At 59.2% G+C, this 27738-nt stretch overlaps 2 protein-coding genes across 3 annotated transcripts in view; one reads left to right on the top strand and one right to left on the bottom strand.

Moving 5' to 3' along the window:
* Positions 1-8462, top strand: part of ATP6V0D1 (ATPase H+ transporting V0 subunit d1) — a 37341-nt gene extending 28879 nt beyond the window's left edge. The window contains exons 4-8 of the mRNA XM_063334108.1: positions 850-929; positions 4692-4769; positions 5386-5562; positions 6495-6572; positions 7058-8462. Of these exons, the coding sequence (XP_063190178.1) occupies positions 850-929; positions 4692-4769; positions 5386-5562; positions 6495-6572; positions 7058-7219 (575 nt within the window). The 3' untranslated portion in view covers positions 7220-8462. The remainder of the gene's footprint in view (positions 1-849; positions 930-4691; positions 4770-5385; positions 5563-6494; positions 6573-7057) is intronic.
* A 307-nt stretch (positions 8463-8769) lies between these two features.
* Positions 8770-27037, bottom strand: HSD11B2 (hydroxysteroid 11-beta dehydrogenase 2). Of its 2 annotated transcripts, none has more exons than XM_063334105.1 (5): positions 26728-27037; positions 11691-11903; positions 11264-11449; positions 10433-10570; positions 8770-9911 (listed from the first exon to the last, which is right to left on the bottom strand). In XM_063334105.1, exons 1-5 carry the CDS (start codon positions 26996-26998, stop codon positions 8785-8787), a joined length of 1935 nt encoding a protein of 644 aa, XP_063190175.1. In that variant the 5' UTR covers positions 26999-27037; the 3' UTR covers positions 8770-8784. The 2 variants fall into 2 exon arrangements, with proteins under 2 accessions (XP_063190175.1, XP_063190176.1); XM_063334106.1 differs by having other exon boundaries at positions 9453-9946.
* Positions 27038-27738: the final 701 nt, after the last annotated feature.

The raw sequence follows: 27738 nt of genomic DNA, 5'->3' as shown, positions 1-27738 counted from the left end.
CTGAGTGAGAGCTGAAAAAGTCATAAAAGTCAATGGGTTTTCTTGTGCGGTTGCAAACAAGTGAGTGGTGCAACAGCTTTACATTACACTAGATGTACAAGACTCATCTTTACCTGCAGCTTGCAAGTACCCTGTGTGAGGTCTGAAATCTGTGTTCTTTCGGTGGCAACAACTTCTCAAAATTCCCTCCCAGAGGTACTCTGGCAAAGTACATAGGGCTGAGCATCCTATCAAAAAGGACTCATCTCCTGTTGCTTACCTCCATCTGGAGAAATAAAAGGCCTCGGAAAAAGTGGAAAACGGGGCTGATAGACCTGACCAGGAGAAAACAGCTCCTGTCTCCAACCATGGAGTGCCATGGCCTGTAGGAGCTGTGGCCTCCCCATGCCTCCTTAATCCAACTCAGATGTTGGAGAAGGAGGGAGAAGCACCAGCTTCCTCAGGACTCGCTAGCTGCTGTCTCGCAGATGCTCAAGCGCTGCTGCCATGCTGTAGCAGGCAACTCAGAAGCTGTCTTGTCACCTCGGAGCGCCTGTGTCTGGGAACAGTTTGGGTTTTGCTTATTTTTAAATACAGGCTGCTCTGGCGCTGATGCTGGGGGCTAGAGCTGAGAATTTCTGCTGAGAATAGGCTGGTGTGAGAGCCCCCAAAGTTATTATGGCCTGGGGAACCGTGGTGGAGCCTGAGGTTTTGAGTCGTGGCAGTTTGGTGGCTGCTGAAGATAAGGACCAGGCCTAGGAGGGACAAGCTCAATGTAGGGTGTGCTTCTGTGTGGTATTGTTGAGGACTCTGGAAAATGCTGGGCATGGGGCTGGTTAGGGCAATGCTAACTCTGTGGCTCTGTTTCAGCTGCTTTCTTCCAAGACTGCATATATGAACAGGACCTGGATGAAATGAACATCGAAATCATTCGAAACACACTGTATAAGGTAAATAAGTCTCTGGGAAGGGAAAGAGATGTTAACTTCCTGATTTATTCCTAGCATGACTAAAAAGCTCTGTCTTGAGTCCGGAGCTCTGACCTGGGCTGGCTTTCTTCAACAAAAGAGGAGAGGGTATTTTCCTCTTAGAGTAGATATAAAAATAAATTTGCTTTCTCTCTATTTTCGTCCCTGGAATAGAGTGAATGTGACCAAGAACTAGATACACCCACTGGAAAGTAAGGATAGTGCTCTTGCTGGAGCCTGACACCCAGTCAGCCAGCTCTGCAGTCAGGGCAGCAGAGCTAGGCAGAGTGGGTTTGGTTTTTGGAGCTGTCAGGCTGCGAAGAGTCTGTGCAAAGAGATTTTGCAGAGGTTCTGCCTTGGAATAAACTTCCTCAGGCAGAAAGCTGCTTCTTAACCACACCAAGTTTAAGTGTGTTTTTAACTGCATTCAAAGGGCTAAAGTGGCTTGATCTAAACTTGACTGAAGGACTTCCATGGGCTTGGCTCTCTGTCACGAGCCCTTTCAGAAGAGCCTCCAAGAGTCTGCTCGAGCCTTTAGTGGTTGGGGTTGGGGTTAGATGCTCTTGGTAGAGCAATGTAAAAGGTGCAGCTGGGGTGGAGGAGTCCTGGAGGCATGGGGATGCGGAGGGGCTAAGTTTCTCCTTGTCCTGAGCCTCTGCAGGCCTCTTCTGGTTTTAGCTGGCAGTATCAAATGTTTATGTGCAGGCTGTGGCTATCGCTCCATCTCGACTCTCTGGATTAAGGGTGGGATGCAGATCATATCTGCCAACCTTGTTTTGGCTGGTCACAGCCGACCCGCAGTCAGCGTGACCTCTGCTTCCCAAGGAAGCTGCGGCCCGTTTGGAGAGGCAGAGAACAGGTCAGGCGTGAAGGGAAGAAGGCAAAGGGAGGGGAGAAAGAGCTGCGTGTCAGCAGTCATGCCCAGCTGCCTGTGGCCTCTGGCATGTACTGGTCTTTTTGCTGTAATGGGGGGAGGTATGCCTGTTACTCGTAAATACCTGCATCCTTGCAGGGGGCAGACCTCTGTGTTGAGATGGGGAAGGCCAGGGAGCAGAGTAAGCACAGGGTGAGTAGGTTGAGGGGTGCTCTCTCCTTGTGTCCCAGCTGCCACATCCTTTCCCATCTGCTTTTCGAGGCCTGATACTGCTTTGCATTCTGCTGTTCCTACCCCCAAATTGAAGCGTAGATGCCTGGTATCTCTTGGCATGTGCTGGGACTGGCTCTTGCTAAAGGGCAGCCCTCAGGGAGCATAAGGGCTCCGTCAGTAACAAATCACGGGGATGCAAGGGTGGAAAAGGTAACTGCTGCTTACAGACTCATTTGAAGCCACTTCTTTCCCCAAGGACTGGAAAATGTATAATATGATGCAAATGGTCTTCATAGGCAAATGAGGGAAATAAAATCAGGTCTGAAATCCGCGCAGAGCTGCTCTGAGAAACACAGCAGGCGGGTGCCTGGGATGGATGCCTGTGTCTGGGAGGAGTTGGGATGGGAAGGGAAAGACCCAGACCTATTGGAGGTTTTTTGAGGGAACCTGAGGGCATGTAGACAGAAGGTTTGAACAGGATTCACAGGAGGAAGGCAGTTACAAAGGCTTTTTGTTAGCAACGACAAGTGAGAAGGTTCTTGAATGGAAATATGGTTAAGATGGGGAGCAGAGGTTAAAAGTAAGCGATCATCTCTTAGTACAGAGGGTGGTCAGCAGTAGAGCCCTGCAGTGGAGGCGTGCTGGCATTGTTATCTTCAATGCTTACTCCCTTTTTTCTATGTCTTTAATGAATATATTGAAGTGAAGCTGGCTGACTGTTGGCCTTTGCTGGTGACTTTCTTGTAGGAACGAGCTTTGTGATTAGACAAGAAAGTATAGCAGACAAATCAATGTGGAGTGATGTATGGGAGAGGCACGGAGGTAATCCTCACTCTGCTTGTACAGTGAGGGTCTCCTTGTTCCTTTCTACTACTAAATGAAATCTTGGGTTATGATTGACCTAAGGAAGTGTCTCTCTACAAGGCAGTTTGTTCCTAAGAGCAGAAAAGCAAAGAACTGCACAGGTATCACTGTGCTGCAGCGTACATCTGTAGTGCATTTGTTCTGAACACTCCTTCATTCCTCTCCTCTCTTATCTCTGAGTATGAACAGGAGAACAGGAGAAGTTTCTAAGGAGGAAACATTTAAAGGTTTGGGTACAATGACTTCTGTATGGGAAACTACAAAAACAGTTGGGATTCCTCACCTGGAAGAGGAGTGAGTCAGAGCTGTGGTGGTAACCGCAGATAGTGTTAGAAAAGTCAAGAGGGATGGACAGGCCACAGATCTCCCTTCAGGCTGGAGGTGACTGGCAAATGAGGCTAGCAAGAGGCAGAGGGTAAATGAGTGAGTTCGTGGAAGTAAAAGTCCATTAAGGATTGGTAAGTGCAAAGACATCACCATTTCCAGGCTAAGGGTTTCAGGGCACTGGAGAGTTTCTGTAAATTGCTGTCATCTGTGGAGGGGTACATAGGAAGGGTACCCAGCAGGGCTGTTCTACAGCCTGTGCTTCCGTGGTATCTGCCGTACTGGATCCTCATTCAGTGCTGGATATTTGACTTCACCTATTTTTGCTTCTACAGCCTGAAGTTTGTGTGTGAACTCTGAGAAGGGCAGAGGTAGTGACCCCAACCTCTTATCCGGGTTCCCTCTTCTGTCAGCCTCAAGCAAAGTCCGTTATCCGTGTCCTTGTTCCTGTGGTAACTCTGCAGGCTGATGCCCTGTGCCCTCCTCCACTTGAGCAGTGGCAAGTGCTGGAGCCGATGTTTCTTTGATGTGTAATGCTCACCCAGCAGTGTCCCCTTGTACTGTGTGGTAACAAATATTTACAGAGCACAGTAATCCAGGTACTTTCCTAGTGCAGAGGCTGAGGGTGTCCAGCACGTGCATTCTTGGTCCATCTTTAGTCCTGGAGCTGTTGTGACAAAGCAGAGATTTGTGATGTCTCGGCATTGCTTTATTCCATCCCTTTTAACTGATTCTGGTTGCAGCGCTCTGTGCAGGGAGGTATTTTTATCACATGATGGCTCCTTCTGAAAAAGTTTTTGCTGAACAGCACTTTTAGCCATGCACTGCCTTCATGGGCCTCCCCCTGGGAGATACAGTCATCTTCCAGCTGGATTACGGAACATCTTGACAAAGGATTACGTTTCCTGGAGGAAGCGTAGCTGTGCTTAGCCTGATGTGTTTTCTGCAGTGCTCCAGTTAGGATGGAGACCAAGCGACTGCAGTGTAAAAAAGAGAATTACAGAGAGTGGCTGGTTTACTTCACAGATGTCCTGTCTCATCTTTTGAGTCTGCTTACACAGCGGTACTTTCGGAGCGTAGGTCTTACAGCTATGGTTGTGTGGCTTGGCATGTTTGTGGAGGCCAGAGCGGGGTCAGGAAACCATGTGAGACTTCAGTAAATGCTTTGGAGTTAGACGACTCAGAGGAGCAAAATAGACTCTGTCCTTGCTGCCTGGGGATCTTGTGTGCAGTAACTCATACAGTCACTTGAACAAACCCAACCACAACCCTTCATGTCTCCAGCTCCTAGGGAAGCACTGTCCCTTGTGTGGGCTTGGCGTCCAAGCTCACTTGTGGTGAGAGTGCCTGTGTTGTGTTATAAAGCGTCTGGGAGCATCCCTGCTTGCTGTCTGTCTCCTACTAAATGGCCTTGTGGGGCAGTAGATGAATCCATGTAGAAGAGTGCTCATCTGCCCTCTCTCTTCCAGGCTTACCTGGAGTCCTTCTACAAATTCTGCAAGGTGCTGGGAGGTACCACGGCAGATGCCATGTGCCCAATCCTGGAGGTAGGTCTGGAACCCCCATAGCTGGATGGTATTGCAGTGATGTTTGTTGCTCTGTGCTCAGGCCCAGCTTGCCTGCCAGCATTAAGGATGCTCAAGATCTTCTTCAGCATCCCTGTGCAGACTCTTGTCTGCTCACTGGCAGTCCTTGTGCCTGCACGTTACTTTGGACAGCTTTGGTTCCCCAGTCCTAATCTTGCCAAGTGCTAACACATCTGTTGCCTGCATGGCAACATCTTCATCCTCTCACTTGGATAACGAGCAGGGGAAACAAGCAGAACTGTTTGGTGCCCGGCCTGTCTCCATGCCAGGGCAAGCTGTGGGATGTGAAGGGCTCAGGGGCAGTAGGTGAGAGAGACTTCTTGACCTGAGCAGGGTCCTGCTCAGTGGTTTGGCTTGTGCCTGTGGGGATTTCCTCACATTTCCCTAGTCGTCAGCTACTGGATGTACTGGGAGCCTGCACATGTAGCCAGCCTTGTCTGAGCACTGGATAGCTGTATGCGTCCCAAGCAGCTTGCGCATGCTGCCCTCTGATGTGGCTCTGTTCAGAGCAGTGTTGGTATCTGCTGGCCTCTGGCAAAGATGCTGCATCCCAAAGTGAACCGCTCTCTTCCTGCAGTTTGAAGCTGACCGGAGGGCCTTCATTATCACCATTAACTCATTTGGTACTGAGCTGTCCAAGGAGGACCGAGCAAAGCTGTTCCCGCACTGTGGCAAGCTCTACCCTGAGGGCCTGGCTCAGCTGGCCAGAGCAGATGACTACGAACAAGTCAAAAATGTTGCTGACTACTACCCTGTGAGTGTTTTGGGGTGAGGGCCGTGGGGACTCATGCAAGCTCTGGATCAGAGCTTCTCAGGGATCGGGGGGAACTTGTGGATTGACAGCCTGGGGAGGGGGGCGTCTGTCTTCTGCTGCTACTGTTGGTCCTGTGCTCTGCTTAGCCAAGATGGAGTTGGCTTGCCTGGGATGCGGTTGGCTTTTTAGTCCTGGCTGTCGTAGCAGTGATAATAGGGAGACCAGATCCAGGCTGCAGGGACTGCCCTCGCCACCAAAGCCTTGAGGTATTAGTGTGGCAGCAGTGACAGTCTCTCTTTGGCTGGTTGAGGGGGGAGACGTGTCTTCAGTGAGAAGTGGTGTGCCACATCTCTAGCTCTAGCGGGTTGCTCTGAGCTCTGGTTCAGTTGCAGGGGAGACGCTGACCTGGGAGGCCATGCTTGGCTGTGTCTGGGTTCCTTAAGCTGCACTTGCGCATGGCTGGGGGCCTGTTTGGAGTCAGAGAGCTCAGTGTCCCCTTGCCGAAGCAACCAGGGCATGTTCCAGTGTTTGTGGGCACAGGGGCCTGTCCCAAACACTCGGGTCTGTACATGGAGGGATCCATGTACAGGATGCACCTGGTGCATCCTCCCTGCAGGCTCAAAGTGACAATAGGGTTTTGAGAACTGCACATTTCAGAGAAGGGGTAGGATCTCTGGCTGGACAAGCTCACAGATGAAATAAAAGCTTTCTCTGCCTTTCTGGGGGTTGCCTTCACCTGGCGTGTGCGCAGTGCAGCCTCAGCAGCATCCCGTTATCAATGTGTGCACAGGGCAGACTCATGTCTTCTCTGTGCCCTGCCATGACCTGCCATAGTGGCTGGGGTGTCTGTCTGATGTACGGGGCCCAGGAACACTGCTGAGCTTGGAGGGCTTTGGGGTTTCGGTATATCCTCTTGTCATGTCTTCCTGCAGGAGTACAAGCTGCTATTTGAAGGGGCTGGCAGCAACCCTGGAGACAAGACGCTTGAAGACAGGTTCTTTGAGCATGAGGTGAGTGAGCCCCAAGACAATTCTCGGCCTTTCCCTACCTGTGCCGTTTGCAAAGCTCAGGGTCGCAGCAAGCTTGTCTGCTGCCCAGTCAGCAGTGCAGAATTTGGGGGAATGAAAAAGGTGCTCCAGCGAGGGAATGGGGGCCCAGCGTGGTGCTCTCAGTCCGTGTTCTCATCTAGACAGATTAGAACAGTGTGGGAGGCACGTTTGGGGCTGCTGATGGATATTTGGTCCATCGATAGCAAAACCAGGGTGTAATTATGTGGGAAAGGAGGATTTTCAAGTGTCAGAGCTTGTCCTGAGCCACGTGCTGTATGTCAGAGCTGCCCTGAGGACCGAGAGGGGTGCAGAGCAGGATACCTGTGCTGAGCTCTCCAGCCTGCTGGGGAAGTCATGGCACCCCCCAAGCTGCTCTGTGCTTGCCTTCACTAGCTCCTCCCATCTGAGGTGGACAAGTGACATGTCCTCCTCTGGGCTCTCCCCAGGTGAAGCTGAACAAGCTGGCTTTCCTCAACCAATTCCACTTTGGCGTCTTCTATGCCTTCGTGAAGCTGAAGGAGCAGGAGTGCCGCAACATTGTGTGGATCGCAGAGTGCATCGCCCAGCGGCACAGGACCAAGATTGACAACTACATTCCCATCTTCTAACCCCTCTCTGTTCCTGTCTGACCCTCCCACCCCTGGAGTCTGGAGGGACCCCTGCCTAACTCCCTGAATTATCCCTTGCCCAGACTCCAGGGATGTCCCATCTGTGGAACTGGCTCAGATGAGGAAACTGTACAGTCACTAGTTAAATTATTCATGAGCTGAAGTTTGAGTTGTGTGTGCTGTGAGGCGTCTGGAGGGACCAGTGGCACAGGCTTGGCCCTGTGTAGCAGGAGGGACACCTCCTATTGTGTATCTGATAGTCCCCGTGCTACTGTACTAATACGCTGTATGCGCTTGTGCTCGTAGAGCAAGCACCAGCCGGGGGGTTGCTGTCTCCAAGGGGTTCCCACTGCCGCAGAGGAACGCACCAGGTCTGCCATGGCCGGGGCTCCTCTGCACCCCTCCTAGTCAGTGTTGTTCCTGTGAGGTTTAGTTTCAGTGTAATTTGTAGCGTAGCCCATGCTGCTGTGCAATCCCTGCATCCCCCTGTAGCTAACCCTGACCTGGGAGAGACTGAGCAGCCCTGGCCAAGGACTGGGACGGAGCCTGTGGGAAGGGGAGGTCAGACCCCGGAGCGCTGCCCCCCTCCCCCAGCATTTGCACTAGTGGGGGCCTCGCCATGTCCTCGGAAGCAGCTCTCATCCGTCTCCCTCCTGGCCCTGCGGTTTGAAAGGGCTCCATAAGCAGCCTGAGCTCCTTCCTCCCCTGAAACCCCAGGGCTTGGAGCTTACTGTCACTGTCGTGCAAGAGTGGGGGTTCCTTTTGGCTCTGGGGATGGTGCTGGACCCCTGCACCGCCTGGGGGCAGACATCCAGGCTGGTACAGCCTCCTCCCCTGCATGGGGTATCCAGGCTGGCGCTGCTGTGGAGCTGTATGGGGCACAGCTGGGCAGGGCAGCCCTCTGGTCTGGCTCTGCTTGGTCACCCTGATGAGTGTGGAGGGCAGCTGGTGGCAGAAATGTCCCATGCCCCTCTGTGGTTAGGGAGGGGGAGCCAAGCCCTGGGCATGGCATGGCAGCCCTGCTCCGTGCTGCTCTGTGTCCAGGCAAGCTCCCACTTGTGCTCGAGGTCTGGGAGGTGCCCCATGGTGGTGTGGCACTGGAGAAACCTTGCTGGTGGGAAACATGTGCTGGGAGGGATGGATGGAGAGCGGCTCCGTCCCAGTTTGTGCTGTGGTCACCTCTGCAGTGTTTGTTAACCCGTGCTCCCCTCCTCTCTACACCAATAAATATCTGCCTCCTGCACTGTGCTCTCCCTGCTTACTTGGACACCTCCTTCCATGTTCCCAAGAGGAGCCTGTGTCCCTCTCACCCAGCCAATGTCACGTTTGTAGTAGCGGGGCCTGGTGGGGCTCCTGCATGACTCGGGGCACTTCCTTCTGCCACAGGCAGGAGGGTCATGCCACCCCTTGGGGGCCCTGGACACTAACTCCAGCCCGAGCTGTGTGTGGTGCCTGGTCTGCAGGTGCTGCAGGGTGCCCAGGAGATGCAGCCCTCGCTGATCGTGTGGCCATACGGCAGTGAGCCATGTGGCTGGGGAGCTGCGTGGCACCGTCCCCTGGTTTTGCTAAGCTTGTCGCCCTGTGCTTGGGCTTCCTGTGTGGGACTGTCCATGCGTGGCACTGTCCCTCCACTTCCATCCTCGCCCCAGCCTGAGAGCAAAGCAAAAGGAAGCCTTGGGAGGGGGTGCAAGCTCTTTCTGGCAGGCTGTCCCCTTTTCTGGGGCTGCCTGTGGCATCTTCTGCCCCATGCGAGGTTCCTGCCACGGCGCCAGCTGTGATCCCAGCCCAGGCATCGCAGCACTGCACCGCGGAAGGACACTACCAGAGCCTGGTAGCATATCAAGAACAGATTTATTTAAAAAGTGACAATCATGTAGTTCATCTCGTGAAGAGCTCTGCAGCCCGGCCTCGGCCCCTGCGCTCGCCGGGAGCATGTGGAGTGTATAAGGAACGGCAGGGAGGCAGCGGCTGCAGGATCCTGGGCCTGACCCAGCCAAGAGGTGGTGGAGACAAACGCTTGCAGCTCCGGCAGCAGGGAGAAAGATTTTGGGTAGCTGAGAAATGCCTGAGGTGCATCCCAGTCCGTGGTGCAGAGCCGCTGAGTCAGGCAGGGGTGGCCTCCTTGGAGGATGCACGGTTAGAAAAAATACAAAAATGAGGTCTCTAGAAAACGTTGATTCTCGCATGATAGAAAATAGATCTGCCTGATTTTGGAAAGCAATTTGGTATTTAACGTCTAGTGCTGATTGTTCCCCCGTGGTGCAGGAGGGCGACGCCGACGGCTGTGCACGCGCTCGGGGGCCGGTGTCCCTGGAAATCCCAGGAGAAGGCTCGCTCCTGCCCCGCGACCGCATGCGGACCGAGGTCAGGCCTTCTTCGCGTCGTCGTGGTGCTCTCGCCGTAGCGCTCGGGGTAGCTTGGGGTTGATGAAGAATCCTTTCAAGAACAAGTCTCGGACAAAATAGGGCAGGTAGCGGTGTATGAAATACATGAGCCCAAGGCCCTGCCCTGGGTAGTAGCGCACGGCTGGGTTGGCAGCCAGGAGCCCGTCCGTGATGCTGTTCACCACCGCGCTGAGGTCTTCCACCGCCACCTTCATGAACTGGATGAACTGGCGGTTGATCTCCTCCACGTAGTCCTCGCCGTAGGCCTGCAGCAGCTCCCGGGGCAGGCTGGCCACCAGCCGCTGCTTCTGCAGGTTCCAGAAGGCAGGGTCGCACGTCGTCCCTGCAAGGACGCGGCCCCCCTGTGAGCTGTGTGGGCCCCCCCCTCCTCAGCACCCCCCCCCCCCCCCGGCATGGGTGCCAGCAGCCCCTAGTCCCCTCCCAGCCGCCCAGGAAGGTCCTGCTGAAATCCTGGCAGAGATCAGCCATGGTGGGAGCACCATGGTGTCTCTTCATAGCCTGGGACTGGACCAGAGGTCTTGGATCCTGCCTGCAATTGGGATGACGGTACCATAAATGCGGCTGAGCTGGTCCGGCCGGCGCCAGTGGCAGAGGATCTGGTGTCAGGGCTTGATCCTGACCATGCCTCTCACCTGCTGGGAGCCCAAAGGCCACAGGATGGCCACCATCCCCAAGGAGGTGGCCGGGGACACTCAGAAGCTGCATCCTGCACTGCGACCTGCTCTTGCCATGGCTCCATCTACCTCCCCGGAGGGTACCTGCCCTTTGCCTGTGGGCGCAGGCGGCAAGTGGGTGCTGACCCTCTTACCTGTTTTGTAGTAGCCAGGCAGGATGAGGCTGACTTTGACACCCCAGGGCTGGAGCTCGCTGCGGAAGGTGTCCATGAGCAGGCTGAGGGCTGCCTTCGAGGCCCCATAGGCTGCCAGGCAGGGGAAGGGCAGGTCACCTTGCAGGAGAGAATCACAGAATGGTTCAGGTTGGAGGGAACCTTAAAGATCATCTAGTTTCAACCCCCCTGCCCTGGGCAGGGACACCTCCCACCGGCCCAGGTTGCTCCAAGCCCCGTCCAGCCTGGCCTTGAACCCCTCCAGGGATGGGGCAGCCACAGCTTCTCTGGGCAACCTGGGCCAGGGGCTCACCACCCTCACAGCAAACAATTTCTGCCTCAGATCTCAGCTAAATCTCCCCTCTTTCAGTGTAAACCCCTTCCCCCTCGTCCCATGGCTCCCCTCCCTGCTCCAGAGTCCCTCCCCATCTCTCCTGGAGCCCCTTTAGGGCCTGGCAGGGGCTGGAAGGTCTCCCCGGAGCCTTCTCTTCTCCAGGCTGAACCCCCCCAGCTCTCTCAGCCTGTCCTCCCAGCAGAGGGGCTCCAGCCCTCCCAGCATCTCCGGGGCCTCCTCTGGCCCCGCTCCGACAGGTCCAAGAAAGGATGAGTGAGTCACTACCTGCGTGCCTGAGGGCTGGCAGGGACCGGGAGGGCTTGCGTAGGGCACAAGGAGAAGGGCTTAGGGAGTCAGCCTGATGTGGCTGGAAGCGGAGGTGCCTGGGGGTGGGTGGTGGAAGCCACATCACGCCATGGGGATGCTGGACCCGCAGCCAAGCCCTGGGTGCCGGGCCATGCTGAAGGCGGGCTGCTCACCTGCAGGGCTGCTCACGGTGACGATGCGGCCGCCAGCGGTGCGGAGCAGGGGCAGCAGCCCCTTGGTGAGCTCCAGCGAACCGAAGAAGTTCACCTCCATGCAGGTGCGAAACTTGCCCAGCGGCGAGAGCTCGGCGTCGGCGATGGTGTCGTTGAAGCCGGCGTTGTTCACCAGCCCCCAGAGCCCTGTGGGGATGGGATGCTCGAAGAGGTGACCCACAATGGGGGACCCCCCCACCCTGGGGATCCCAGCTGCTCCCCGGATCGTGGGGGGGTCCTGCAGGGGAATTGCGGGGTGCCCTGGGCTTGTCCAACAGCCTCTGCAGCGATGCAGCCCGCGGTCGGGGGGCACATGGAGGCTTGGAACTGCCACCCCGGCCACAAGCTGAGGTCCCGGGGAGCTGCATGGGGTCCCAAGGGCTCCTACCCGTGCTGTTGGTGTGCTCCTGGATGTGCTGCAGGACACGCTGGATGTCCTCCGGCTTGGTCAGGTCCATCTGCAGCAGCGTCAGCATCGGCGAGCAGCTCCTGCGCAGCTCCTGGGCCCCGGCACCCTGCGGGTCCAGCACGCTGGCGAACACCCGAAAGCCCATGGCATCCAAGTGCCGCGCTGTCGCCTGCCCGAAGCCCGAGTCGCAGCCTGGGAGAGCAGAGAGGAGCCCTGCAGTGGCCGCTGACGGCTGTCCCCAGCCCCCAGGGACGACCCCCCCACCACCCCCAGCTCTACCTCTCCATCCCTGGGGACCAAACCCCCTGACACCGGTTCCCTGCTCGGAGCTCGCTGCCCCCACTCCTGCTCCGGACCTGCCAGGGATGTGACCTTGGCCTGGGGCATTTGCAGGTCACGGAGCTGCTGTTTTCTCTCCTATCGCGCACACGGGAGGAAGAAAACACTCCCTTATCTGCAACCCCATCGCCCCAAGAGCCTCTGTGATGCGAGGCACACGTAAAACCGCAGGCAGAGGCCCCCGGGACAGCCCAGAACCCAGCAGCGATGTGGGGCAGGAGGCATCACCCCCACCACCACCCCCCACCCCCAAATATCCCCAAAGATGCTGCCTTTCCCTGAACGCTTTTTCGCCTCCCAGAAAGGGAAGCTGGGGTGCCGAGGGGCTTAAAAATGAGGAGGAAAAAAATTAAAAAGGCGGCTCCTGTCCTGCTCCTGCCACCCCGCATCCTTCAAGGAAGCATCCGACGGGGATGTCCCACGCTGGGGAGCACTGGGTGCTGCCGTGCCTGGTCCCAGCCTTGTCTCCTCCACCTCAGCTCGAGCAGGGGCACCGCAGGTGACACTGTCACCCGCAGAGCCACCGGCGGGGTGGCTGGGGGACAGCCCGGGCAGGAGCTGGGTGTCGCGGGGCCGGTGGCCGGGATACAAACAAACAGCAAGGTACAGGCTGTTCCCGGGGCCGATGGCAGGGCTGATAGCTCGGAGGGAGCCCGCGCCGCCGGCGCTGCCCGGCCACATTAACCATTAACAGGGAAGCGCTGCGGGGGCAGCCCCACGGCTCCCGCACCCTCCTGCCTGGCACCCTTGGGTGCTCCTTAGTGCATCCCTGTAAAAGGACCCTATCCTGCACCTGGAGCCACCCTGGGATGGACGCGATGGTGGCCCTGGGCACTGCCACTCGCTCCAGGAGACCCCGGAGGGCTCCCAGCACCCCTCCTGCCAGCCCTGGGGTGGCCACGGGGACCTGCTGCCCACCCCACCCCCCTTTCACAGGGACTGGGGTGCTGCCGGCTCCAGCTCTGGGGGTGACAGCTAAACCGTCCGCGGGCTTTACTTTATTGCTGCGTCAGAAACTCGTAATAAAACCCTTGGCCAGAGGCCAGAGCGATAACGCACGCCAGCGGTGCTCAGCTGGCAGGAAGGGGCTGCAGGGACACCCCCCTCCCACCCCTGGCCTTTTCCCCGCAGAGCCATGCAACACCATGATGGGTGTATGCCGGGCCAGCTCAGCATCATCCCCAGCATCACCCCGGCATCACCCCCGGCACCATCCCCGGTGCCGCAGGGGATGCCGAAGGTGCCATGGGCTGCCGGCGCGGCACATCCGCCTCTCCCCTCTCCGGGAACAGGCCGTGCTGCCAGCAGCCGGCCAGATAAGGTGCATTTCGCCTTTCCCAACAGGGCAGGAGAAAACTGCAATAAAGATAAGGTTTGAAAATAAAAGTGCTGGCGGCCACGGGCTCGCCACCGCCAGCACCCTGCCCGCCACCACCGCCGGGACACAGTTACCTGCGCTGCTCCCGCCCCAGCCGGCAAGGAAAGCTTCCAGTCCAGACACGAAGCTCCCTATCACCTCCCGAGCCTCAAAACACCGGGAAACATCCCAAAAACCCGAGAGAGACAGGTTTGCCGTCTTGTTTCAGGCAAGTCTGGCAAGGAGGGAGCAAACATGGCCGTGTGCTTTCCGAGCCAGGCAGGGCTTGTTTTGCCTTAGAGGAGCGGGGCGGTCGGAGGGTTTGTTTCCGAAGTTTTAATTTATTCACACACACACAAAAAAAAACCCACCAAAAAAAAAACCCTCCTGGGAGGCTGGTGGGAGGCCTGGGGCCAGGAGGGCGAGGATGCTCTGGTGTTATTTAAGGTCTCCGGCGCTGCTCGGCTTCCCAGGCGCCGCGCTCAGGCATGGCCAAAAGCACAGGGAGGGACAATTAAACCCGCTGGGACCGTCACATGTGGCCCCCGAAGCATGGCAGCTCGCCCAGGGTCACGCTCGCTCCCCGTGGGCTACCAGCACACGAGCCATCGGCCATGCCGGGGCTGGCGCGGGAGCCTGGGCCGCTGGCCGGGTCCTGCCGGCGGCGCCGGAGCCGGACAGTCTGTGCGGCCGCGGCGAGGCTGGCGCTGGGCACGCCGCCCTCCGAGGATGCTGCATCACGAGGAGACGCCGGCGCCAGCTCCCTCCCATCCCGGCTTCCCGCTTGCCAACCGGTTTTTTGCATCCGTGCCGGCGGTCGGAGCGAACGGAGGAGAAGCCCAGCACAGGGAGGGCGGCGGAGGAGGGCAGGCAGCTCGAAGCCCCAGTCTCACCCCCCCCGCCACTCCTCACCCCGGGCCGGCAGCCAGAGGCTTTTGCTGCAGCAGGAGTTGCAAAACCCAGCAGCGCTCCGCAGGCTCGGCAAGCGGGGGGCAAACGTCCGCTCCGGGGGCCAGCTGGCTTTTTGCGGGAGCAGCAGGTGGGCAGCAATTCCTGGGGACTTCACAGAAGCTCCAGCTGGTGCGGTGGCCCTCCCCCCTGCCCAGGAGCTGGGACGCACCAGCCTTGCTGGGATTTTGGCACAACAACCTCCTCCCCGCCCCCAGCCCCAGCTTTATCGATCTTGAGCAAGCAAAAAAGGTTTGGCCTCCGGCATCGCTGTTTGGGTGCCCTTCCTCCTACTCTGGGGGGGGTGAAGAGGACCAACCACACAGCATCGTGTGCCCGCTGCCCAGAGAAGCCCCTCGCCAGTGAAAGCAGAGCCACCGGAGGGGCTGAGCTGTGCCAGCCCCGCGGTTACCGGCCAGTCTGCCCGGCCATGGCAGGGGTGGGCACCGCGCGAGCTTCCTCGCTGCCAGGGAGCTGGGCTGGGCTCGCGAGCCGCCGGTTGAAGCCGCAGTCCCGGTTTGGTACGGGCACATTTATTTCAGGTGAGTCAGGCGCGGCACGGCGCTGGCTTTTTTGCCATCTCGGGTATTTGCGCCGCTGCAGCAGCCAGCACCAAGGCTGCCGCGCACGGACGCGCGCTCCAAATCAACGCTGCGGTTTGCTGAACGGAGCTGAAATGGGTGATAACACGACCACCACCACCAACCCCCCGCCCCTGCACCCACCGCCGGCACGGTACGTGATGGAGGGCTGGCGGTACGCGTCTGCAGCACTCAGCGTGATGCCAACGCAGGAGGGGCTTCACCACCTGAGCTGTGAGCCGGGAATCCTCATCCCGGAGCTGTGAGCTGAGCATCCGCATCCCTGAGCTGCAACCTCTGCATCCTCATCCCTGCTCCGTAAGCGGAGCATCCTCATCCCCAAGCTGTGAGCCGTGCATCCTCATCCCCAAGCTGTGGAGCTACGAGCCACGCATCTTCCTCTCCGAGCCACCAGCTGAGCATCCTCATCCCTGAGCTGCAAGCTGTGCATCCTCATCCCCAAACCACAAGCTGGACATCCTCATCCTTGAGCCACAAGCAGAGCATCCTCATCCTCAACGCCACATGCCGAGCATCCTCATCCCTGTGCTGTAAACCGAGCATCCTCATCCCTGAGCCACAAGCTGTCCATCCTCATCCCTGGGCCACACATGATGGGAGAGGACCAGCACAGACCTGCAAAACCTCGGTGGTCAGAAGCCCCGCGGGGCTGCTCAGAGCCTGGTGGGTGCCGGGAGCTGCTCCCTCCATGGCAACCCCAGCCTGGGACCCCAGCGTGGAAGCTGGAAGGGGTTTCCCCCAGGACTGAGCATCCCTCTGATGGACCAGCTCCCCCCAGGTCAGCCCTGGCAGCCCTACGGCCACCCAGGGACAAGAGCGGCCGCGGGGCATTCTTGGGGGACGCTCCATCTCTCGCCAAGCCCGGAGGCAGCCGGGTGCCTGTCAGCTGAGTCGGACACCCGGAGTAGCATCGTCCCTTCCCCAGCTCTGCAGGCCATCACCTGAGGGCCCCGCGTGCCCCCCCCCACTCCCAGCCCTGCCTCCGCTCCCCAAATGCCAGGCCATCAATCCCACCTGCCACACAGAGCTTTTGGGCTGTGTGTCCCACCAGCCTGCCCGAGATGCCTTGCCAAGACAGCCACCACTGTCACCAACCTCCCAGCCCTGGGACGGCACGGGGCTCAAGGACACCGTCAGTCGGAGGGGAGCCGAAGCGCCGAGGCCGAGCGGATTAACATGCTGAGCTGCTTGTTTCCATAGGCTCAAGCTCAAATCCTGCCTGGGATGCCAAGCTAAACACGGCTGACATTTTGCTCGGAGGTGTTGCCTTCTGGCCCCGGCAGGATTCACCGCCACCGCCTCGGATCCAGCTCCTCCAGGCGCGGGACGGGGTCGAGCCCGGCCGCACCACGGGGAGGCTCCACCAGGCGCCCGAGGGGACACACAGGGGACCGATCCCAGCTTGGCTGCTTGGGGACGGCCATCCCGGCTCCATCCTGGGAGCACCCTACGGATGAGGAAGCCCCGGGGCAAGGTGGCACCGAGCAGGGCGGCTGGAGCGGGATGCAGCAGGGACAGTGCCACCGGAGGAGACGGGGGTCCCCAAAAGGGGGTTGGGGAGTGGGGGGGGTCCCTGCATGGGGCAGGAGGAAGCGCCCAGCAAAAGTCCCTGTGGGCAGGGCAGGGCCCTACGGCCAACACCTCCCGGATGCCGCACGCGTTTGGAGCGCGGAGCAGTAACGGGGGTGATGTCAGCCCCGGGCGAGAGAGAACAAATTCTTGGCAGGGTGCTGGGGAGGGAGGGGACAGACGGCAGGAGCACCTGTGCCCATGGCAGCTGAGCACCCATGGCCACCCATGGCCCGCACCCGAGGTCCTGCCGGGGGAGCGGGGCCGGGCAGGGACACCGGCAAGCTCCCACCCCACCGCATCACGATGGCATCGCCGTCAACAGGAAACCGCACCCCGGCCGGTGGCCGGTGTGGCAGCGCGCCGTGCCAGCGGCGGGGTGTCCCCGCTCCCCACGGAGGCCCCCCCCCGGGAGCAGCCACCCGTCCCCAGGCGCTGGCGGATGGGGCTGGGGTGGCAGGAGGTGGCAGCAGCCCCAGTGATGCTGCTGCTGCTGCTGGTCCCCAGCACCCAGTTTTGGGAAGCCACGAGCTTAATTAAATTAAATTAAACTCAGGGAGGTGGCTCCAGGCATGACCCAAATCCCTGGCGAGGGGACAACACGTGAGCACCCCCCAGCCAAGCAGCCTGGAGCGGGGGGCATCCTGGCAAAGCCTCAGCTTCTTCCCCTGGCAGGACCTGAGCCAAGGGGGGGCTCCCCGGGGACCCCCATGGCAGAGCTGGAGGGACATTATCGGCCAGGGTGCCGACAGCTCCTGGCAGCCCGAGGTGAAATGCCACCTCTGTGTCCCCCCAGCAGGTCCCCAGCCCCCCGAGGGGACCCACGGAGCACAGCAGAAGGCAGAGCCGGGGATGCCCCTCACCGCAGGGGGGTACGGGGGTGACCCGACCCCCTCCCCGCCCTGGGGACAAGGGCCAGATGGTGTGAATTACAACGGATTAGCCGAGTGTTTCTGAAGCCTCACACGCCGTCGCCTCCACCCCGGGGAGATATCTTTGGCTTAACAAACCAAAGAGAAGGGGGATAAAAATCTGATTTCCTGCCCAGACAACCCGAAGCAGCCGGGCAGAGATGACGAGGAGCCCTGAGGCTGGCGCGGACGCACCCACGGCTCCTGAATTAAGGCTCATTTCTCAGGAGCGGGAGCCGGCTCCAGTGCGTCCCTCTCGGGGACCCAATGGCACAAGAGCAGCCGCGAGATAAATCGGCGTGGGGAGCTGCAGCCCTCCCCGTCACTGTCACCAAAAGCCACCCAGATGCCTTATCCCTCCCTCCCCTCAAAGCTGAGCAGCAGATGCTGCTTGCAACCGGTGGAGCTAACGAAGCCAGGAGCTCATTATGTTGCACAGGGCCCTGGTGTAGCTGTGACAGCAAAGAGCCCAACTGGGACAGAACGAGCCCAACTGGGACAGAACGAGCCCAACCACCTTCTCCTGCACAAGGCCAGTGCCTGGCCAGATGCTGGAGGAGGTCAGGATCCACCCAGGAGCCTGCAGTCCACCTCAGTGCAGGTTTTAAGCTCTTGAGAAGGCAGCTTGGCACCCAGACCTGCTAAACTCAGCCTGAGGGCTTGCGCCAGCAGGGTCAGCAGATGCAAAAGCACCGGAGTTTTCCTCAGATGGAAGAGGAATGGGCACAGGAGAGCCCGGGAGACAAGCCATCCCCAGCACAGCGGTGATGCTGCTGCCGGCGAGGACCAAACCAGGGCTCGCAAACAGGTGGGGCGGAGGAAGCGTCTCTCCTCCCAGCGACGCTTCGGGGTTTCGCAGAAAAAGGGCGCAGGGAAGTTCCTAGAAGCAGCCACCCGCCGCGTCCCAGGGCCGGATGGGATCTTCCAGCTGCCGCCGTCTCCACCGAGGGGAGATTGACTCCCCAAAAGGAGCAGCCGGACTCTCGTGGTCAAGGATTTGAGCTTCCCGCGGGCAGAGAGAAGCGGGAGGAGATGGCAGCGTGGATGTCGCCTGGGAAAGGGCACAGCCTGTACATCAGATCTAATCTGGGTTGGGTGGATGGATGTTCCTCCGAGAAGAGGAAGTTGTGAAGAACTGCAGCGATAACTGGGTTAATAATCACCTTCAGAGGGAACACGGCGAACTGGGAACACGGCGCCGGCGAGACACGAAAGCCATCCATCAGCAAGAGCTGTCTCTGGGAAGGACACCCATGGCCCAGGGACAGCTCGACAGGATGGGTGCCGATAACACGTCCATCTGGGCTCCTGGAGAGGGAGAGGCTGGCTCGGGGCCAGGCTGGGAAGCTGGAAAGCTCCATCAGCCGCGGCCGGGATGCGGCACTGAAGATGCTCCTGGGGAATAAGGCGGTGGCAGCAAAGCTACGGCTGGGGCACCTGCTGGGGAGCATCCCTGGGCTGCAAAAGGGCTCCCCAGGGACTGGCGTTTCCCCAGAGTAACACCAAGCAAGCCCCATAGCCACCTCTCACATGGGATAACCCATCAGGCCCCAGGAGCCAGCAAGGAGAAGCAGAAGGTCATCCCCAAGGTCTGGGCTAAGCCATCCACAAGCAGCAGAAGGGAAGACCAGCTCTTCTACACGGGCCACCATGAGCCATCACCACCCTGCGACATCTCAGGGAAGGTAATTTCTAGCCAGGACAGCAAAGCACCACAGCCACCGCAGGACCAGGAGAACCTCTGGCCATGTGGTGGGTCAGGTCAGCCACGGAACTGCCTGGTTCTACCACACAGGACAGGGTGACATGCCACCCACCGCACCGTGGAGGTGGGCAAGTCACAGGGGGCTGGGACACAGGGTGCCAGCAGGGACAAAGCCAGGCTGGGGCAGTGGCGACCGCAGCAGCCGTTCCAAAGCAAGCCCAGGAGATCATGATGTTAAGCATCTCGGAGTCTGCAGCGCCACAATAAAGCTGCAATAAGAGTTGTAGAGTTCAGGAGTATTTTGGTGATGAAATTTTACGTTGCTTATAAAATGCCACCTCATCGCTCCCCTTGTCACAAGAATAAACTCCCGCTACACGCCACAAGCCCAGGCAAGCAGAAAAATAACTGCAAGCCGTGCCCATCCCCACATCATGATGGGCTCTGCAGTTGCACCAACTCTTATTTTTCCTCCTGCAGCTTCCAGGTCCACGTCGAGCTCAGGTTTGTTTCGTTTTAGAAATCGAGCAAAACACTTGTGAGCACCAGTCGAGCCTCAGTCAAGACAGCTTTTGAAACACATTGAGCTGTTTAGGCTGAGCCATGCCCTCCTGGCCACCTCAAGCCACGCCAGCCCCTTCTGTACCCAATTGAAGTTGTCCCCCCCCCGTCCTCACCCTCCGCCTGCAGCTCCCACCAGCTTTTCACAGTCAGAGTTTGAGTATCATAAGACTATTTGGGTGCATTTTCCCAAAATACATGAAGGTGGCCCTCCAGGAGGACGTGCTTGGAGAGCGCGATGCTGAACCAGGCTGAAGGGTGAGACACAGGGCATCATCCCCACATGCCCTTCAGCTTGGGCCGGCGCAGGCAGAGCCCAGCACACCAGCTGAAGGGGGGGGAAAGAAGTCACCACGGGATGGCTGCACAGCCCAGATTATAGAGCTTGTCCCCACCAGGTACTTGGGACCCTGGAGAGGAATAAGCATTGGGCACGGTGTCTTTGGACAGGGTCATGAGAAACAAATCATGGAATGGTTTGGGTTGGAAGGGACCTTGAACACCACCCAGTGCCACTCCCTGCCCTGGGCAGGGACACCTCCCACCAGCCCAGGTTGCTCCAAGCCCCGTCCAGCCTGGCCTTGGACACCTCCAGGGATGGGGCAGCCACAGCTGCTCTGGGCAACCTGGGCCAGGGGCTCACCACCCTCAGGGTGAAAAATTTCTTCCTGGGATCTCATCTAGATCTCCCCTTTTTCAGTTTGAAACCATTACTCCTCATCCTATCTCTACACACCCTTGTAAAGTCCCTCAAAGAGCCCAGCGGCACATATTTAAGGGCGTCACGACTTATTCTTTGAATCATAGAATGGCTAGAGTTGGAAGGGACCTTAAAGATCATCTAGTTCCAACCCCCCTGCTCTGGGCAGGGACACCTCCCACCAGCCCAGGTTGCTCCAAGCCCCATCCAGCCTGGCCTTGAACACCTCCAGGGATGGGGATATGCATGGCGTGACCTTTATGCCAAACTGGAGTATGACCACCAGAGTAGAGAAACTGGGTAGGGAGGGATCCCAAATCCGCTCAAGGGTATGTCTGGTGGAAATCAAGACGCCCATCACGAGAAGATCACCACCGCCAAAAGAAACAGAGAAAGGCTTGAAAGAAGAGGCCAGACGTCCAAAGCCTCTGCAGAAGACATCAGGGCAGGTACCTCCCCTCCAGGACCTCAGCTCACCAGCCCATCCCTCCTCTCCATCCCCAGCCTGCCTGGGGGGCACCCACCATCTGGCTCCCCAGGGTCAGCCGCCCAGCAAGAGGCTGCGGCGCCACAAAGCCCGTAAAGCCGAAAACTGCTTTTCAAGATTAGAGCCTTAGAGCCAGCAAATCCCGGGATGGCACCATGTGCGAGGCGGGGAGTGGTGGGGGCGGGGGGGGGGTGGGAAAGCCAGTTCCCAACAGGAAAGTTGATAAGGCTCCAGGGCTGGCAGCTCTCCAGGGAAGGAGGAAGCTGCAGTGATATGTCACACATGGAAGCATGCGGAGGCTGGGACAGAAGAACGAGGATTGGAGACGGTAGATGTCACGTAGCTGCCGGGGGGAACCGGAGAAGGTGGTAACAGGTACACGCCGGGCAAGGTTTAAAAAAGAAAAAAAAAAAAGTCCCAAAATATACCTATAGAGCACACACTGGCAGCATGACAGCAACCCTCTTGGCATTTCCCACCTGGCAACAGCATCTCAGATCTGAGATGGCAGGAGGGACGTGGGGAGGTGAAGGGGTATGAAAGCCCTGCAGCCTTTCCTCCTGCAGCTGGGCAAGCTGGGGTTTCAGACCAGCACCGAAAGAAGGCTGTGGGAAGAAGGCAAATGCTTGCCCAGGCTTGGTGGAGGCACCTTGAAGACCCTCCCCTACGCCACCCATACTCAAGCCAAACCCTGGCTGGCCAAGCCCACCATCCCCGTGGTCAAGCCACAGGACTCCTCTCTAAGCTCGAGGGGAGCGAGGGTCAAGGGTGGGTAACGCAATCCCTGGCCTCGTTAGAAGACGTGCTGCTCATTGGACTAGAGGGCAGCAACTGCCTACATGTCCCTCCTCCCGAAGCATCCGTTCCCATCTGACAATCTCATTTCTGCAGGGAAGTCGCTGCGCCGCTGCTCTCATGTCCCCGCGTGACCCCACGCCGAGCGCCGCGTCGAGCCAGCTCTTGGGTTTCTCTACCAACCCTCTTCTCCCACGGGCCGCAACTTCTAGGCGCTTTTCCTCCCAATTAGCTGCGCTCATCATTTCTGGTTAGCGGTGATAAAAAAAACACCCCGACAGGTTAGCGGGCTTCAAAAGTGCTTGTTTAATAGATATGTGAGAAAAAACTGAGGGTATGTATCTAAACATCTGTGGCAAGCAGGGGTAGGTTTCTATTTCTGAAGAAATCCAGCGAGGGGAAGAAGAATCCTACAGCCATGGAGGGCTGCTGAAAGAGCTGGGGGAGAGCTTCAGCCCTGCAAAGAGAGGTAGAAAAAGCAGGTTTCCTGCTCTCCTCCCAGAAACTGGCAGCAAAACCCCTAACTAGAGAGTTAAATGTCACTTTTTTTTTTTTTAATAAGCAAGAGGTTGCTTGTTACAGCAGGTTTGCAGTTTGGTTTTGGTCCTGTCCTCCCCACAGCTTGGAGCAGCAGTTGTCTCTGCTGTTAATTTTTAATAGATCCTGGAAAAACCAGCACAGTTCCAGGGAACAAGCTGATTTTCAGCCAGCGCTTAACCCAGGGAAGACCCCGGGTACCGCCCAGCCGGCTGACGGGCTCCAGCAGCCGAGTGGAAGCCGCCTATGGAGACCTGGAGTGTCCTTGCGTGAAGCTTTACTGGTGGTGAGGCTGCTGGCAGGCTCAGCCCCAAAACCAGGCTGCAAGCGCTTCGTGCCGGTGCTCCGGCCATGCCCGGAGCATCACTCAACAGCCCCAAAGCCTAGACCCCTGACATCCCTCTCAATCGCCCGGTTTAGCTGGAAAAATGGGTCTAAACCAGCATCAAAGCCTGGATGGGAGTGATGCTACTCTTTTACCAAGGAAAGTGATTTACCTTGGCGGCAGAACAGTGAGAATCCCGACATCTGGATTGAATCACTCCGTTCTGCCGCAGTCACCAGATGCTTCCACATCTGTTGAGTCCATGGGAAACGCTGAAGCTCCGCTTGACTACGATCGAGTTCCAAAACCTCTGTTAACCTTGAGCGCGATCTGAAAGCTCTGACCCATTTCAGATCGTTAATGGGGCATGCAGTTGGAACAAGAGAGCCTCACCAGGAAAACCCGGGTTTCCCCTGCAGCGGGGAAGGAGGAGAAGAAAGGCGAACGTGGCAGGTTTGGCTCCGGAGCAGCCTGACCTGCCAACTGGTTTTGTTCACCAAGATGATTTGCTGGGGGACACACCGGTCCGCAGGTGCCTCCTGGCTTTGTAGGCTCCACCGAGGAGGAAGAAGGATGCAAAGGACCCAAACCACCTCCCCCAGGCAGCAGTCTTATGGCTTTGGGTTATTTCGGAGCCGTTTAATTCAGGTACAACCTCCACAGAGAGAGGAACCATCCGCTGCCTTCAACTTCTCCAGCCCAGCTGGAGTGGAAAAAAAAAAATCAATATCTCACTACACACCTCATGTCTTCCCTCTGCTCCAGCAAAACCCTGCAGGGTCTATGGTTTGCATGCGGTCTTTTCCAAGGATCTGCATAAATCAGGCAATTAGCTACTGTCTGAAAAACGCCAGAGCTACGCGACAGCAAGGGGCTCGCAACTGCTCCAGCTGCGCAGCGGAGTGCCGGGATGCTCACGGCCATCCCTCCACCGCCTCCAAACCCTAAAACCCCTCTGTGTCGGCTGGTTTCCGTGGAATCGCCAAATCTCCCGGGCATCCGCTAAGACCAGAGGGCCCAAAGGATGATCTGGGCTCACGTCTGAACCGACCCAGCTCAAAACCAAACCCTGCACGAAGTGCTGCCAGCCTGGATCGGGAGGGGCCCAGCAATGGGCTCATCACCTCCCGCCGGGGCCGCTCTCCCAGACCATCCCCCTCGAGGCCGGAGTGCTTTTATATCAATTCCCAATAGCAAGGAGATGGGGGATACAAGCAACACCCCTCCGCTTCGCTCATGCAGCTCAGGGGGACCCCATGGCACCCAAGGACACCCCACAGTGCTGGTTTTAGATTCGGGAAAGGGCAGGCGCACACAGAAACCAGCCCTTTGACGCTGGGAGCAAGGCTGCTCCTGGTCAGCCGCCGTCACATGCCTGCGCCACCGGCCCACCAGCATCGGCACCCCGGGGTGCCCTGACCGCATCCCTGCGTGGAGGGATGCCGGGTACCAGCCACCCCGCTGGTGATGGATGAGCCTTGGGCCGGGCAGCTTCCCCACACCGCAGGCACGCGAGGGTCCCTGCAGCTTCCCACGCTCGCCCAAAGCCTGCATTGGGCCGTGGGCTCGTTTTTGAGGAAGGTTTGGCCTCCCAGGCTGGCTTGGGACAGCATGGAGATGGCTGCTGCCTCCCTCCCAGCCCTGGGCTGGAGCAGCTGATCCCGGCTCCCCTCCTCATCCTGCCCATGCTGCCGGGGCTGACCTCTCCCAGCCCAGCTGCACAGGAGGGCATTCTCCTCCCCACCGCAAACAGCTGTGACCTCCCCCAGCAAGGCAGGATTAACGCTTTCCTTGCCCCCCCAACCCCAGCCGGAGCCACGCTCCCGGAGAAGCCGGATAGCCGGGATGCAGCGCAAAGAGCCCTGAGGTCACAGCCACGGATAAACACAGCACCGCAGGGACTAGTGGCCACCTACTTTGCTAGCCCAGGGGAAGCAGCATAGGAAACCGCAGCATTCCTCGCTCCCCTCCGGCAGCAGGCAGGGGCAGGCAGCTGCCCATCCCTGCTCCGGCCAAGCCTCACGCGCAAGACCTGAAATGCAAACCTGTAGCCGAGGGGAAACACCACAACTTTCAAGTCCCTGCTGCCGCCGCAGGGCTAGCAGCTCTGCTGTGCAGCAGCTCTGCATCTGCTTTGCTGCTTTCCCACCGCGCTGCACAGCTCGTTTCCCCTTCAAGCCCTCCCGTAAATGAAGTTTTGATTAGCCAGCGCCATCCAGACCAGCACATGGGGCTGGAGCATCACATGCAGAGCTCGGCTTGGGGTCGCTCCCAGAGGGGGAAGCTGGAAGAGCTGGGGCACCTCAACGAGGAGATGCAGCCGTTGAACCCTGCCGCAGGATTAAGCTGAGGGCCAAGGAGTGCATACAAGAGGAAAGGATGCCCAAAGCTTTCTGGGCTGGGTCCTGCGCTGCTCCACGGCAGGGGACTTTGTTGCATTTCTCAGTTGACCTGCAGGGTCCAGCAGGACACCCAGCATGGCAGAAGGCCTGTCCCCAACCTCGCGCACCTTCACAGCATCCCCAGGCACCCAACTCCTTGCTTCTCCCGCTGTCATGTTTTGCTTCCCACGGGCAAGAGGAGGAAGGCCAGGCTGCCTTTCTCCAAGAGCTCACCCCTGCACTGATCCCCCCCCTGCCCGGGAGACACCAGCAACGCCTCCATACCCAGTTGCCAGGAGGTGTCTGGAATTAATCCGCAAAAGAATCAGGCTAATTACTCTGCAAATACTCAGGCGAGGGATGCTGTCCCAGGCAGAGCAGCCCTCACATCTGCCCCTCGGCAGGCACCTGCTGGAGCCACAGCCAGGAAAGGCCGATCCCGCACCGCAGGCTGCGCCTCGAACCTGTAAAACCACAAAGTATTTACAGCCGAGAGCAAACACACCGGAGCTGCAGAGGTGTCACCTCAACGCACCAGGGCAAGAACACCTTGTTCCAGCCACTGACTCACTAATTATACAGGCAGTGCCACAGAGCCAGGGCTGGCATGACCTGGCGTGCCACAGGGCACCTGTGAGCGCGTGGCTGTCAGACATGTCCTCCCCGGGCGGCTCTGCCCCAGCGCGGCTTTGACCTTCACTCAGTTGAATCACTCATTCATCCACTGCCTTGCTCCTCCAAGCTTCCTCCTCTGGAGACACCTCTGTCCGCTTCCCGCCAGCGCCAGGGCTGGACAAGGGCCCCGGCTCTCGTTTTTCCTTCTCAAAGGAAGTCCCCGCCACAAGACCAAATTTTCTTAGGAAACGTGCAAACCCCCTTCTCTAACTTGGGGATCTCCAAGCCCAGCCCAGACATTGCCACCAGGATGCAGGTTCGCATCCTTGGGAGCGCTGCCAGGATTGTGTCCATGGGTTTCCCTCACCTCTGCATCCATGTGGAGGTGGCAACACTCTCCCAGTACACATCACCCACCCTGGCTCCAGCGCTTCCTCCTCACCCCGTGCCTGCTGCCATCCACCACCTCACAGCAAAGCACCCGCTAGCCCCAGCCACCTTCATCATCCTCCTCCTGTCCCACCGCCAGAAGGTAGGAGAGGGGCAAGCACTTACATCCCAAGGTATCCCAAAGAGATTCAGCCAGAAGCCCGGGCTGGGAGCTCAGCCACCATCCCCGTGGAGGAGCCGTGCCAGGCAGCCCAAAAAGGAGCTGGGCAGCAGCTGAGCAGCCCTTCCCAGGGATGTCCCCACAAAGAGAAGGAACAGCCACCTCTGTCCCCAGCAGCTCCAAGGACAGAGCTGCGGATGAAACAGCGGTGCTCAGCCCCAGGTAGCCAGCTCCACTGTAGCCTTTAGAGATGCCACGAGAAGCTTTCTAAGAACAAGCGTGGCTCCAGAGGGGAGGAGAGGACAGCCGAGGTGCTCCCAAACCAGCCATCCGGCTCTGCGCCAGCCCCACCACGTGTCCCATTCAATCTCCCGGCTTTCGAAGGATGCAGCTCCCGGCATCGGTGGTCGATGCTCGAAGGCGAGGAGCCACTGGCAGGGGCCAAGGCGACTCTCTAAAGCCTCCTTGCTTCAGGTACACCTTGGACACGGAGCAGGTAAGCCGGCGGCCGTGCTGCTCTGCCCACGGGATGGCACCCGGGGGGGGAACCCCGCTCGCACGGGGACGCCCCGCTCCCCACCGACCCCACACGGGGAGTGCCACGGGGTGGCTGAGGCCGTGTCCCCTCACTCACCTGTGACCAGGACGGCTCTGCCCGCCACCGGCAGCAGCCTGCGGGGCGATGCCCACCACAGCAGCAGGCAGGCGGCGGCGGCGGCCAGGGCGAGCCCCAGGGGCAGCGGCAAGCATGCCCGGCACAGGCTCTGCAGCCCGGCCAGCAAGGCCAGGGGCACCACTAGCCCCCGGCCCGGCCCCGGGGCTCGCCGGGCCGCCCGCAGCGCCAGGCTGCCGGCCAGCGCCGCCCACAGCGCGCCGTACGCCCAGCGCTCCAGCCCCGGCTCCATCCCGGGCCCCGGCCCCGCCGCTGCCGCCGCGCCCGGCCCCGCCGCGCCCGTTTATAACCGCCCCGGCGGGGGGGAAAGGGGCGGGGACGGCACCGCCCCCGCCAATGGGAGGCAGGCGGGACCGCGCCGGGGCACCGGGCACCGCCGGCACCCGCCGGCACCGGACCGGCACCCACCGGCACCCACCGGCACCGGACCGGCACCCACGGGCACTGGACAGGCACCCGACCGGCACCCACGGGCACCCGCCGGCACCCACCGGTGCTCACCGACACCCCACCGGCACCCACGGGCACCCCACTGTCACTCACCGGCCACTGCCAGCACCCACCGGCACCCACGGGCACCTTATCAGCACCCACCGGTGCTCACCGACACCCCACAGGTACCCACGGGCACTCCACTGTCACTCACCAGGCACCGCCGGCACCCACCGGTGCTCACCGACACCCCACGGGCACCCCACTGGCACCCGCCAGGCACCGCTGGCACCCACTGACACCCACCGGCACCCTACCGACACCCCATGTGCACCTACTGGCACCTGCCATCACTCACCAGGCATCACCAGCATCCACGGGCAGCCACCGGCACCCACCAGGCACTGCTGGCACCGGACTGGCACCCACGGGCACCTGCCAGCACCCACAGACACCCACCAGTGCTCACCGACACCCCACAGGTAGCCATGGGCACCCCACTGGCACTCACCAGGCACTGCCGGCACCCACCGGCATCAG

The sequence above is a fragment of the Chroicocephalus ridibundus genome, chromosome 4 (genome assembly GCF_963924245.1).
Source record: "Chroicocephalus ridibundus chromosome 4, bChrRid1.1, whole genome shotgun sequence".
Lineage (NCBI taxonomy): Eukaryota > Metazoa > Chordata > Aves > Charadriiformes > Laridae > Chroicocephalus > Chroicocephalus ridibundus.
The sequence above is the reverse complement of the archived record's forward strand: the minus strand, read 5'-3'. Positions and strand labels throughout refer to the sequence as shown.